At 45.4% G+C, this 14,000-nt stretch overlaps 1 protein-coding gene across 1 annotated transcript in view; it reads right to left on the bottom strand.

The window, feature by feature from the left end:
• RNFT2 (ring finger protein, transmembrane 2) overlaps window positions 1–14,000 on the bottom strand; it is a 145,476-nt gene that overhangs the window by 93,669 nt on the left and 37,807 nt on the right. Inside the window, exons 5-6 of the mRNA XM_075341850.1 lie at window positions 2,268–2,344; window positions 572–672 (exon numbers count right to left, since the gene is read on the bottom strand). Of these exons, the coding sequence (XP_075197965.1) occupies window positions 572–672; window positions 2,268–2,344 (178 nt within the window). The remainder of the gene's footprint in view (window positions 1–571; window positions 673–2,267; window positions 2,345–14,000) is intronic.

Here is a 14,000-nt window from a genome sequence, read left to right as displayed (position 1 = left end):
TTTGATCTGCCCTGCTCAAGGCAGATCAAAGTATTGTAGTGTGCATGCGGTCTTTAACCTTTAGCAGGGCAGATCAGAGTGCTCATGCGGAGAACCTCAATGTCAGCTAGTATGCATGACGTGGACACATCATCCACACTGGGGACTGGGTAGAAGGAGGACGGAGATTGTAGCAGAGAGGAAGTGCGGGACTGCAGAGCAGCGACACTCATCGTACCGGAGAACAGCACCCCCCATCGGTCTGGAGCATCCCCTAGGTGAGTATTATAAAAGTGTTTTATACGTTCTACACAGTTGCCTGGGCTCTCATATACATCATTCTGGAATCCTGTATAGAAGAGCTCACTGGTGGTGGCCGCAGTTTATCGTCACCAAATCTGGTGACAGGTTCCCTTTAATCTGTGGAATAGCCTTTCACAAGAGCTGGTATCAGCAGGAACTGACAACTGTTTCAAAAAAGGTTCGAGACCTGCAATGGACATCAAATGTACCAAAAAGAACACCAAATACTAGAACAAATGTAAAACTAGTAAAGCATGGAAGAACTTGGACGAGTATAGGTAGAGCTCACCTATAATACAGCTGCTCCGACCGGAAGCTATACAGCAGGTAACCAGTGTTTCCCATTAAAAACACCACGATCCAAAATACGGTTAAAACCGATCGCTTCTCCTGAAGGACAACACAAAGGAGAACATTAGAGGCTTTATTCTATTATTTAGTAGGTTCTACATAACATAAACCAAACCCGAGACTGCACCAAACTACATAATCTCCCAAAATCAGGAGGCCTGAATCAGTCACATATAATAACACAATACGTCTCTTAATAGGAAAAAGCTGGTTATGTACAGAACACTTACTATTGTCATCATTATACATATGCCCTATATGCAACTTGTTAGTCTATATATACTTAAAAGAAAGAAGGGCAATTGGCTAAGACATCCCAAGGGATTACTTTGCACACAATGATCAGCCATTGATGTGTAAAAGTTTAAATAAATGGGCTGCCACAACTGCTATAGGAGTGCACCGATCCCTTGCCTTTGGCTTTCGGGGTGCTCCTACTTGGCTGACAGTTCGGACCAGTGGCATTCTTACATTGCTGACCCGAACCTTGCACGATCCGATGCTGAAAGTAGAGGCAGCTTTCCTCCCCAGCTTCAGAGGAGCACAGTAGCACTGAAGCTGGCTAATAGTGCGTTTCAGTGATCGGGCCAGCCTCTAAACAGCACTTACAAGCTCTACTGGAAAGAACTTGTAAGCGCTGAACAGCCACCTCTGATAGAGTGAAGATGTGCTGGTAACCTAGGCAACCAGCAGTAAACACTAAAATTAAACATCACATAGTTTTTGAGAAAGGAGGACTTTTAATAACAAGTAAATTCTAAAGTTGTAAAGCTAACCACGTTTTCTTCTTAAAGACTAAACCTTGACAACCTATCAATAGCATAGGACAGCACATAGATGTCTGATAGGTATGGCTGCCTTTACGCAACAGGGAAGGGTCACTCTTCAATGCTTAGGGTCCCGTCACACGTAGCGACGCACCAACGATCCCACCAGCGAGCCGACCTGGCAGGGATCGTTGGTGCGTTGCTACATGGTCACTGGTGAGCTGTCAATCAGACAGATCTCACCAGCGACCAGTCACCAGCGACTCGTGCAACGATGCTGCGCTTGGTAACCAGGATAAATATCGGGTAACTAAGCAAAGCGGTTTGCTTGGTTACCCGATATTTACCCTGGTTATCAGCGTACACCGCTTACAGGCTGCCAGCGTTGGCTCCCTGTATACGTAGCTAGGGTACACATTGGGTTACTAAGCAAAGCGCGTTGCTTAGTTACCCGATATTTACCCTGCTTACCAGCATACGCTGCTTACACAGAGTTGGTGCACGTTGGACTCCCGCCGTCAAACACACTGATGTGTGTTGCACAGCGGGAGACCAACGACCAAAAAATGAACCAGAGCAGTGTGTAACGATGAGCGATTTCACAGCAGGGGCCAGGTCACTGCTCAGTGTAACACACAGCGAGATTGCTGATGAGGTCACTGGTGCGTCACAAAACCTGTGACTCAGCAGCGATCACGCTATGTGAGAAGTACCCCTAGACGTTTAATAGCTTTCTTGACATCAATTCTCGTCATTTTGAAGAGATTTTGTACTTTGATGCAATCAAACAGCGTTGTACACAGACATATGCCTCTCCAGTCCCAGCGTCAGATATGTCACATTGCTCTTCCCAGCAGATAGCCGTACCTTTAGAGACACCTGGTGTTTGACAGAGGAATTAGCGTAGGCAAAAGTAGTGGCCATCCCGATGCACACAGCAATGCCTGGAATGTATATGATCACTGTTAGTACATCAGCCTCTGTTACATGAAAGCAAAAACACTCATAGCCGCTTATAGTGATTAGGGAGGTAAAGTCCCAAATGATGAATAAAGAACAAACACTGCATACAGTGGGTACACAAAGTATTCAGACTCCTTTAAATTTTTCACTCTTTCATTGCAGCCATTTGGTAAATTCAAAAAAGTTCATTATTTTTCTCAATAATGTACACTCTGCACCCCATCGTGACAGAAAAAAAACAAATGTAGACATTTTTGCAAATTTATTAAACAAGAAAAACTGAAATATCACATGGTCATAAGTATTCAGACCCTTTGCTGAGACACTCATATTCAAGTCACATGCTGTCCATTTCCTTGTGATCCTCCTTGAGATGGTTCTACTACTTCTTTGGAGTCCAGCTGTGTTTAATTAAACTGATAGGACTTGATTTGGAAAGGCACACACTTGTCTATACAAAACCTCACAGCTCACAGTGCATGTCAGACCAAATGAGAATCATGAGGTCAAAGGAACTGCCCAAGGAGCTCAGAAACAGAATTGTGGCAAGGCACAGATCTGGCCAAGGTTACAAAAGAATTTCTGCAGTACTCAAGGTTCCTAGGAGCACAGTATTCTGCATAATCCTTAAATGCAAGAAGTTTGGGACCACCAGAACTCTTCCTAGACCTGGCCGTCCAGCCAAACTGAGCAATCATGGGAGAAGAGCCTTGGTGAGAGAGGTAAAGAAGAACGCCAAGATCATGGTGGCTGAGCTCCAGAGATGCAGTAGGGAGATGGGAGAAAGTAACCAAGTCAACTATCCCTGGAGCCCTCCACCAGTTGGGCCTTTATGGCAGAGTGGCCGACGGAAGCCTCTCCTCGGTGCAAGACATATGAAAGCCTGCATAGTTTGTAAAAAAACACATGAAGGACTCCCAGACTATGAGAAATAAGATTCTCTGGTCTGATGAGACAAAGATAGAACTTTTTGGTGATAATTCTAAGTGATGTGTGTGTAGAAAACCAGGCACTGCTCATCACCTGCCCAATACAATCCCAACAGTGAAACATGGTGGTGGCAGGATCATGCTATGGGGGTGTTTTTCAGCTGCAGGGACAGGATGAAAAATTGCAATTGAAGGAAAGATGAATGCGGCCAAGTACAGCGATATCCTGGAAGAAAACCTCTTCCAGAGTGCTCTGGACCTCAGACTTGGCAGAAGGTTCACCTTCCAACAAGACAATGACCCTAAGCACACAGCTAAAATAACAAAGGAGTGGCTTCAGAACAATGTGACCATTCTTGACTGGCCCAGCCAGAGCCCCGACCTAAACCCAGTTGATCATCTCTGGAGAGACCTGAAAATGGCTGTCCACCAAGGTTCACCATCCAACTTGATGGAACTGGAGAGGATCTGCAAGGAAGAATGGCAGAGGATCCCCAAATCCAGGTGTGAAAAACTTGTTGTATCATTCCCAAGAAGACTCATGGCGGTACTAGCTCAAAAGGTTGCTGTGAGGTTGCACCCCGCAACCTTGGGGTTCCACTCGCTTGCAGCGGTGTGAGGTAGCTTCAGCAAAACATGTACACAGTCTCTTTATGAAAATTCCAGCAGTTTATTTAAAACACTCCCAGCATAAACTGCTCTTAAACATAAACAATCCACGTACCGTGGGCTTCCAGTCAATTACAAGTCCATAGTGGAAGTTTAGCAACTTTCCCCACTCTCTGGCTCCTGCCAGCATACACCTCTAGCCGAGGTTCCTTCCCAGCACCCGGGGCCCTCTACAGACCCCAGTCTCTCCTCTAGGAGTGGTTCGGCCCTGCAGCCACAGCCCTAGCCTGGCTGCATTCACCTCGGTCTCAACTGAGACTGAATTGCAAACTCTGACAGTCTCCTAAATCAGACTGGACACACCCGCAGGTGGAGGTCTGTGATTCTCCAGCCCTGCACAGCACACTGGCAGTATTAAAGGGAACCTGACCCTTATATGCAGAAACAAGCCTTTGTGGAACTACAAGTCCCATAGCAACCTCTTCTGTTTAATATCGCAGGGACCTTCTCCACTGCGACACATAGCGACCATTTACCACATTGGTGGTCGCTACCTCACAGTGCGTATACTCAATACTGAGCAAAGGGTCTGAATACTTCTGACCATGTGATATTTCAGTTTTTCTTGTTTAATAAATTTGCAAAAAAATTCTACATTTCTGTTTTTTTCTGTCAAGATGGGGTGCAGAGTGTACATTATTGGGGAAAAAATAACTTTTTTTAATTTACCAAATGGCTGCAATGAAACAGAGTGAAAAATGTAAAGGGGTCTGAACAATTTCCATACCCACTGTATATGAACACCGTGGAAGTGAATGGTGCTGATTATGTAATGACCCTACAAAACCTGCTGTTACAGGAATAGTGCATATGTCGTTTTTAAAGACCCTTATTACTGATGAGTGTGCTCGAGTGCTAGTAACCAGCAGCTGGATACTTGGATGGGCGCAACTCGAGTACTCAATTTTTTTTTTATCAGACTGCACTTTACATTTGTAACTGGAATGTATCACATAGGAAGAAATGAGAATTTTTTCATTCAAAAAGGAGTATACTATGTCTCAATAAATCAAATAATTTTATTAACATCAAAATTTAGAACAACACCACACAATAAAATAGTAAATTGCAGTCAAAAGAGTGTATATCAGGGTAAAGCGGTATTCGTATTGCACATAATATCCAATAAAGTGACCAGTGCTGTGTCCATGTTCACAAGAGCCAGGCTTATCAATAAATATTGCATCAAAATCTTGGATTAACAAGGTAACTGGTGCAAGTCGCCATAGGTAAATATGTGAACCGGGTTTTGTGCAATAATCACTGCATTATAACTTTATTTAAAGAAGTTGTCCAGTTACCAAAACTGATTTTTTTCTTTTTCTGATAAATCTTGCTAATATGTGCCCCTCAACACATCTATTATGTTTTTTCAGCAAAATTACCTTTCATTGTGCACTAGCAGCACACGGTCATTGCTGGCTCCAGCTCTGATGGGGTTAATCTCTCCTCTGACTTCCTGTGTTCAGTTCCTACAAGTCCCAGAATTCTTTGTGGCTCTAGGGCGGTGTCTAGCTTATCTAACACACCCATTGTGTCTAATACACCCACTCTGCTCCCACCCAAACCCTCCTCCCTGCCTCTTCCCAGTGGATGTGCACTCAGAGAAATCACACAGACAGCAGCAGCTCTACACAGCCAGGGGAAGAAAGTGTATGTGTGTATATATACAGTGTATGTGTATATACAGTGTGTGTGTATATACAGTGTGTGTGCGTATATATACAGTGTGTATGTGTGTGTGTATGTCATACTCACCTGTCTGCAGGGTCCCGGTGCCATGCCTGCTTCCAGCCCCTGTCCCGGTCCCGCCGCTCTGGCTGTGTGCAGTCTCCCCGGGGCACGCACGAAGCTTGCAGGACCTGGCGGTGGATCACCTGATGCAGTCACCTGACGCATCAGCTGATCGATTCTCGTAGTCTCGCCGGCTTTTTCGCGCCCGGCCGGCTATCAGCTGATCCTGCCGTCAGGGGACTTCATCAGCTGATTACCGGCAGCTCCTGCAGTGATGGGCCAGGATCAGACTCCGCTGCAGGAGCTGCCGGTAATCAGCACATAAGTGAGTATTATTTTTTTTATTTTTTTTTGCACCGATGCATCAGCTGATTGTATAATCGGCTTTTATACAATCAGCTGATGTGTGATGGGATTCAGGCACTTGATCCTGACACATCATCTGATCGCTTTGCCTTCCAGCAAACCGATCAGATGATATTGGATTCGGATTGGACGGCGCGGGACCCTAACCCAGGATTACTGCGGAGGGGGGTTTATTTCAATAAAGATGGAGTCACTAATTGTGTTGTGTTTTATTTCTAATAAAAATATTTTTCTGTGTGTTGTGTTTTTTTTTTATCATTACTAGAAATTCATGGTGGCCATGTCTAATATTGGCGTGACACCATGAATTTCGGGCTTAGAGCTAGCTGATAATATACAGCTAGCCCTAACTCCATTATTACCCGGCTAGCCACCCGGCTTCAGGGCAGCTGGAAGGGTTGGATACAGCGCCAGAAGATGGCGCTTCTATGAAAGCGCCATTTTCTGGGGTGGCTGCGGACTGCAATTCGCAGTGGGGGTGCCCAGAAAGCTTGGGCACCCTTCACTGTGGATTCCAATCCCCAGCTGCCTAGTTGTACCCGGCTGGACACCAAAATTAGGCGAAGCTCACGTCATTTTTTTTTTAAATTATTTCATGAAATTCATGAAATAATTAAAAAAAAAAAGGGCTTCTCTAAAAATTTGGTTCCCAGCCGGGTACAAATAGGCAGCTGGGGGTTGGGGGCAGCCCGTACCTACCTGCTGTACCCGGCTAGCATACAAAAATATGGCGAAGCCCATGTCATTTTTTTTTTCTTTTTGGGTAAAAAACTGCATACAGTCCTGGATGGAGGATGCTGAGCCTTGTAGTTCTGCAGCTTCTGTCTGCTCTCCTGCATACACTAGTGAATGGAGGATGCTGAGCCTTGTAGTCCTGCAGCTGCTGTCTGCTCTCCTGCATACACTAGTGAATGGAGGATTCTGAGCCTTGTAGTCCTGCAGCTGCTGTCTGCTCTCCTGCATACACTAGTGAATGGAGGATGCTGAGCCTTGTAGTCCTGCAGCTGCTGTCTGCTCTCCTGCATACACTAGTGAATGGAGGATGCTGAGCCTTGTAGTTCTGCAGCTGCTGTCTGCTCTCCTGCATACACTAGTGAATGGAGGATGCTGAGCCTTGTAGTTCTGCAGCTGCTGTCTGCTCTCCTGCATACAATGAACATTTTGAATAAGGAAATGACATCAGACCTTTTTTTTTTTCATCAACAATCTTTAATGGCATTGTGCACTGATTAAAAACGCAGTGAGCAAAAACGCAGCAAAAAACGCACCAAATCGCAGCAAAAACGTGACATGCAGCACCGCAGGTGACAGAGCAGAGCAAGTTGGTGACATGCTGTGCCCTGACACATAGTGTGCTGCATGTCACTGTATCCACTCTGGGACTTGTTGTGCGTTGTGTGACCGGATGATACATGTCACTAACTGCCCCACTCTGTGATTTCTGCTGCATAGTACCAACTGTATACACTCTCACCTGCACAACAAGTCCCATAGTGGAGACAGTTAGTGACATGTAGCATCCGGTCACCTGCACAACAAGTACCAGAGTGGAGAAAGATAGTGACATGCAGCACACTATGTGTCAGAGCAGAGCATGTCACTGTCTCCACTCCGCTGACCTCACAGCCCGTACACACTGCGATGGATGCAGGGGGACACAGAACAAGTAATCGGCCGACACTGGAGTCATCTGATTACTTGGGATGAATGAGAAGTAAAATGCTCTGGTGCTCGATGGGCGAAGCCCATGCCGATTTTTTTAAAAAAAATTCATTAAAAATAAAAAAACAAAAAAAATCACATTGTTTGTGGGCTCCCGCTGCATTTTCTATTGCTAAGGGTAACCAAAGCAGCTACTGGCTGCTAGCCCCCGCTGCTTGGTGTTACTTTCACTGGCAATAGAAATGCAGGGAAGCATTTTTTTTTTATAAAGGTTTTTCCCTGAAAACGTTTTTAAGAAAATGACGTGGGCTTCGCCATATTTTTGTATGGTAGCCAGGTACAGCAGGCAGCTACGGGCTGCCCCCAACCCCCAGCTGCCTAGTTGTACCCGGCTGGGAACCAAAAATATAGAGAAGCCCTTTTTTTTTAATTATTTCATGAATTTCATGAAATAATTTAAAAAAAAAAATGACGTGAGCTTCGCCTAATTTTAGTGTCCAGCCGGGTACAACTAGGAAGCTGGGGATTGGAATCCACAGTGAAGGGTGCCCAAGCTTTCTGGGCACCCCCACTGCGAATTGCAGTCCGCAGCCACCCCAGAAAATGGCGCTTTCATAGAAGCGCCATCTTCAGGCGCTGTATCCAACTCTTCCAGTGGCCCTGGTGGCAGGTGGCACGCTGGGTAATAAGGGGTTAATACCAGCTATGTTTTACCAGCTGGTATAAAGCCCGAGATTCTTAATGTCAGGCCAAGTTTAACCTGGCCATTAAGAATCTCCAACAAAGGGTTTTAAAAAAAAAAAAAAAGACATCACACAGAGAAAAATACTTTATTAGAAATAAATACACAGACACAGTAGGGACTCAATGTTTATTACTCCCTCTCACCCCTCCACGATGGAGAGATTTCTGTACTGACCATGCCAGGAGAGAGCGAGGAAAAGAGAGCGAGTGGGGGGGAGAAGAGAGCGAGCGGGGGGGGAGAAGAGAGCGAGGGGGGGGGAAGAGAGAGAGGGGGGGAGAAGAGAGCGAGGGGGGAGAAGAGAGCGAGGGGGGGGAGAAGAGAGCGAGGGGGGGAGAAGAGAGAGAGGGGGGGAGAAGAGAGAGAGGGGGGGAGAAGAGAGAGAGGGGGGGAGAAGAGAGAGAGGGGGGGGAGAAGAGAGAGGGGGGGGAGAAGAGAGAGGGGGGGAGAAGAGAGAGAGAGGGGGGAGAAGAGAGAGGGGGGGAGAAGAGAGAGAGGGGGGGGAGAAGAGAGAGAGGGGGGGGGAGAAGAGAGAGAGGGGGGGAGAAGAGAGTGGGGAAAGAAGAGGGGGGGAGAAGAGAGAGAGGGGGGGAGAAGAGAGTGGGGAAAGAAGAGGGTGGGGGGCAGAGGTGCTCTGTCACCAACTGTCTCCACTCTGTGACTTGTGGTGCAGGTGACAGAGTGCAGACAGTTGGTCCCATGCAGCAGGACAGATGGCAGAGCACAGCGGTGACATGCCTGTCAGTGTCTTGCTGCTGGGAGGAGCACACGATCACACTGCCCGACACCGGCCGCTCTCCTGACATCGCAGCAGAGCGGGCGGGTGGACAGTGTGATCACATACTTACATGCAGGGGGGGATTCAGCTGAAGAACCCCCCCCCCTGTACTGCACACTGGCGCCCCGTTTCTCTCCATCTGCAGGACGCTTCCGGCTCCACACTGACTTCCTCCGGATCCTCCCCTCGATGCTGGGCTGTGACGTCAGGTAGTCACCGCCCACAGCCCAGTCAATCACTGTGAGTGGCGCCGGCATCCTGTGACGTACCCGTCTTGTTTGAGAGCCCGGAAATGCCGGGACGTCAGAGGATGCCGGCGGCCACAGCTCCAGGGGGTCATGTGACAGGCACTGAGCGTGCAGCATAGCGCCGCTCAGTGCCAGAAATGGAAATACAAGCCAATGGAGAAGACGCCTAGAAAGGTAAGTATAACTCTTACAGAAAATAAAAAAAATGGGTGAACCACCCCCTTTAAACAAATCAATATTGCACAACCCCAAAGCGCCCAGTACTATGCTGGCATATGCTCATGGTAACCCTCCTCACATGCTGAATCAGAATCGCTCCATCCGATGCTACCACATGTATGCACTGCACAATAGTACCCGTGCAAAACCTCGGTGCGTTACATGTGAGTAAACCGTGCGGCGGACAAGGGATGGAGAGAGCTGGGTCAGCATTAACAGGTGTATCATGTAATCCCAATCAAGGCACTGGACTCAATATGTAAAAAATAACACATAGGTCACGTATTAGAATGTGTGCTAGGTTTCCGTTGCTACAAATCGGTGCCGCACTGAAGTAGCCTCCTAGATGTCAACTGTGATCCATAAAGATAATGCCCATTAAATTTGCCATACGGCAAAATACAGAACCTTATAATGGATAGGCCGTGTACCGCACCACTAAAGTAAAAAGTGCTGGCATAGCATCATATAAATAAAGCAACAGTTACCTTAATATATACACCGCAGACACCCGATCCCCGACACGTGTTTCGCTCCCGGCTTCTACAGGGGGCATGTCGGGTGACGGTAGCTGAGGGGATTATGTACACCTAACCCACCTATCAGGGATCCTTTGGGCGCTTGCGTCAATCCGTCACCTCCTATCGTAAAGGTAACTTCCTGCCGGGCGATAGTGGAACGCACACTGCGTGGCAAGCACCGGACATGTGCAGCGACGCAGGAGCGTCCCACATTCATACGCCCATTATTCAGTCCGGGGAGGATTTTTGGATCTCTGCCAGCGCGCCCTCCCATGGATGATGATTTTATTTATACAGTAATGAATCATACTAGGCAAAAATGAGGGACATTATATATATACAAGTGATTCAATGCACACAATATGATTATTTCCAAAAATGTTCTCAAATTCTTATATAAATACTGGATGGCTATTTAGCATATAAAGCCCCTCCTCTTCAAGCTCAATACTTCACTCTTGATCATGTGAGAGAGAGAGAGGATGGACAATATTCCTCTTTTTCAAACATTTTCAATAGATTCTTGGTTTCACCGTATTATCATGAGACCAACATCATCATGGTGGGTACAGGTCTCAATATGCAAATATGCAATTTATCTGAAAAAGTGAAAAAAGAACAAACAAATAAATACTCCCTATAAACACATAATATATTTTTAAAAAAAGGTGTTATACACCCTGCTACCAAAAACCCAGACAAAAAATAAAAATAAATACAAATAAATACAATCACTATTAAAAGATTAAAACCACGGATTGACTAGGAGACAAAGAAAGAACCTACCAAAAGTCTACAAAAAATCTACAAGAAAGCTCCGAATCCCAGGGTCTCATTGAGACCCTGTGGGTTCAGCGTGCCTAACCTAAAAATCCATCGACTTTCTACCCTCGCTAAGATTTTACTCAAATCACCTCCCCTTATACCCAATACCACTTGGTCAATAGCCTTTACTTTAAGAACATGAGGATTGCTGTTATGCATTTCTTTAAAGTGACGTGGGAGCGTTTTGAGTTGAGTGCTATCTTCCACCGTTTTTGCCTTAGCAATGTCCCTACAATGTTCACGTATTCGAATCTTAAATTCACGGGTCGTGAGTCCCACGTACAACTTCTTGCACGGGCATTCACCTACATAAATGACCCCCTTCGAGGAACATGATAGGCGTTTCCGTATATTGAATTGTTTTGTGCCATCGAAATTAGAGAAAGTTTTTGATTTAATGCAATTGGCACAGGCCTTGCAAAGACCACATGGGAAGAAACCTTGATGCGATACAGGTATCTCTTTGCCCGTCTGCATGCTTAATAGACGTATACAAGGACTCGACATCAGCCGTGACTAACGTCATATTCGATCCCAACTGGATACCATCCAGTCTGCACAAGGCCGACGTCGTGTCCTTAATGAATGATGGTAACTCAACAACCAATGGTTGCAAGTAATGGTCAATAATGTTGCAGACGACCATCATTCATTAAGGACACGACGTCGGCCTTGTGCAGACTGGATGGTATCCAGTTGGGATCGAATATGACGTTAGTCACGGCCGATGTCGAGTCCTTGTATACGTCTATTAGGCATGCAGACGGGATACGAGCAGTCTCATATTTCCTTAATAACAGCAGTATTGAAAAGCCCATGACTGAGTTGCTATTGATGCTATTGGAATTTGTACTTACACACAATCTGTTCACGTTTGATCAGAAGATTTTCTTGCAAACACAGGGAACTGGTATGGGGGCGGCATGTGCCCCCTCATATGCGAACCTTTTTTTGGGGGCGTGGGAGTGGGAAATTTTTCTGGGGGAGGCCATCCCGGGTTGTAGTTGCATCCTTAATTGGATGCGCTACATTGATGACATTCTGTTCATCTGGGATGGCCCCCTCTGTGATCTTGACCAAGTGATGCGATCCCTTAATGATAATCAGTTAAATATTAAATTAACATTTAAACAAGGAAGAGAACTCGACTTCTTGGATATCTTAATTCAAACCAAAGCAAGAAGGCCTGCGGAGACACCATCATATGTTTCTCAACGCTGGCAGGAAACTAGCCAGGTCTTTCACCGGGAAGAAACAACCACGGGAAGGGCAGTCTCCAGTTAAGGAGACCACCTATGCCAAACATGGTATCCATCCACAGACAGCCGTTTCGGGGTATTTAATTCAAACCAGGGATGATGGTTTCCTTTCAACTTCCATCTTCAGAAAGGGCACAGCTACTAATAGTCTGCTGCATGCCTCCTCTTCGCATCCGAAGTCAGTGATCTCGGGAATACCCGTAGGCCAGTTTTTGAGAACTAAGCGTATTTGTTCAGATCAAGAGTCTTTTGAAAAGCAATCAGGTGAACTGGCCAATAGATTCTTAGAAAGGGGCTATAGTAAGAAAATGATCCGTAAGGGTTTTCAACGTGCTATACACACCCCGAGGAACACCTTGCTATTTCCCAGGAGCCAAGAGTCTGGAAAAAGGAGCAACATGGATAAGAGGGAACCTATACGATTTATTACAACGTATCATAATAGATGGATGGAGATGAGGGAAATAATGATTAAGCATTGGGGGATTTTACAATCGGATCCCATTATAAGGAGGTTTCTCCCTCCCAGACCCCTGATTACAGCACGCAGATCAAAAAACCTTAGGGACACATTGGTACATATTAATTTTCTCCCGATCGAATTGGCTAAGAAAGAGATACCTGTATCGGATCAAGGTTTCTTCCCATGTGGTCTTTGCAAGGCCTGTGCCAATTGCATTAAATCAAAAACTTTCTCTAATTTCGATGGCACAAAACAATTCAATATACGGAAACGCCTAACATGTTCCTCGAAGGGGGTCATTTATGTAGGTGAATGCCCGTGCAAGACGTTGTACGTGGGACTCACGACCCGTGAATTTAAGATTCGAATACGTGAACATTGTAGGGACATTGCTAAGGCAAAAACGGTGGAAGATAGCACTCAACTCAAAATGCTCCCACGTCACTTTAAAGAAATGAATAACAGCAATCCTCATGTTCTTAAAGTAAAGGCTATTGACCAAGTGGTATTGGGTATAAGGGGAGGTGATTTGAGTACAATCTTAGCGAGGGTAGAAAGTCGATGGATTTTTAGGTTAGGCACGCTGAACCCACAGGGTCTCAATGAGACCCTGGGATTCGGAGCTTTCTTGTAGATTTTTTGTAGACTTTTGGTAGGTTCTTTCTTTGTCTCCTAGTCAATCCGTGGTTTTAATCTTTTAATAGTGATTGTATTTATTTGTATTTATTTTTATTTTTTGTCTGGGTTTTTGGTAGCAGGGTGTATAACACCCTTTTTAAAAAATATATTATGTGTTTATAGGGAGTATTTATTTGTTTGTTCTTTTTTCACTTTTTCAGATAAATTGCATATTTGCAGATTGAGACCTATACCCACCATGATGATGTTGGTCTCATGATAATACGGTGAAACCAAGAATCTATTGAAAATGTTTGAAAAAGAGGAATATTGTCCATCCTCTCTCTCTCTCACATGATCAAGAGTGAAGTATTGAGCTTGAAGAGGAGGGGCTTTATATGCTAAATAGCCATCCAGTATTTATATAAGAATTTGAGAACATTTTTGGAAATAATCATATTGTGTGCATTGAATCACTTGTATATATATAATGCCCCTCATTTTTGCCTAGTATGATTCATTACTGTATAAATAAAATCATCATCCATGGGAGGGCGCGCTGGCAGAGATCCAAAAATCCTCCCCGGACTGAATAATGGGCGTA

Source organism: Anomaloglossus baeobatrachus, chromosome 1, assembly GCF_048569485.1.
Source record: "Anomaloglossus baeobatrachus isolate aAnoBae1 chromosome 1, aAnoBae1.hap1, whole genome shotgun sequence".
In the NCBI taxonomy this organism is placed as follows: domain Eukaryota; kingdom Metazoa; phylum Chordata; class Amphibia; order Anura; family Aromobatidae; genus Anomaloglossus; species Anomaloglossus baeobatrachus.
This window is presented reverse-complemented; position numbering and strand designations above follow the sequence as displayed.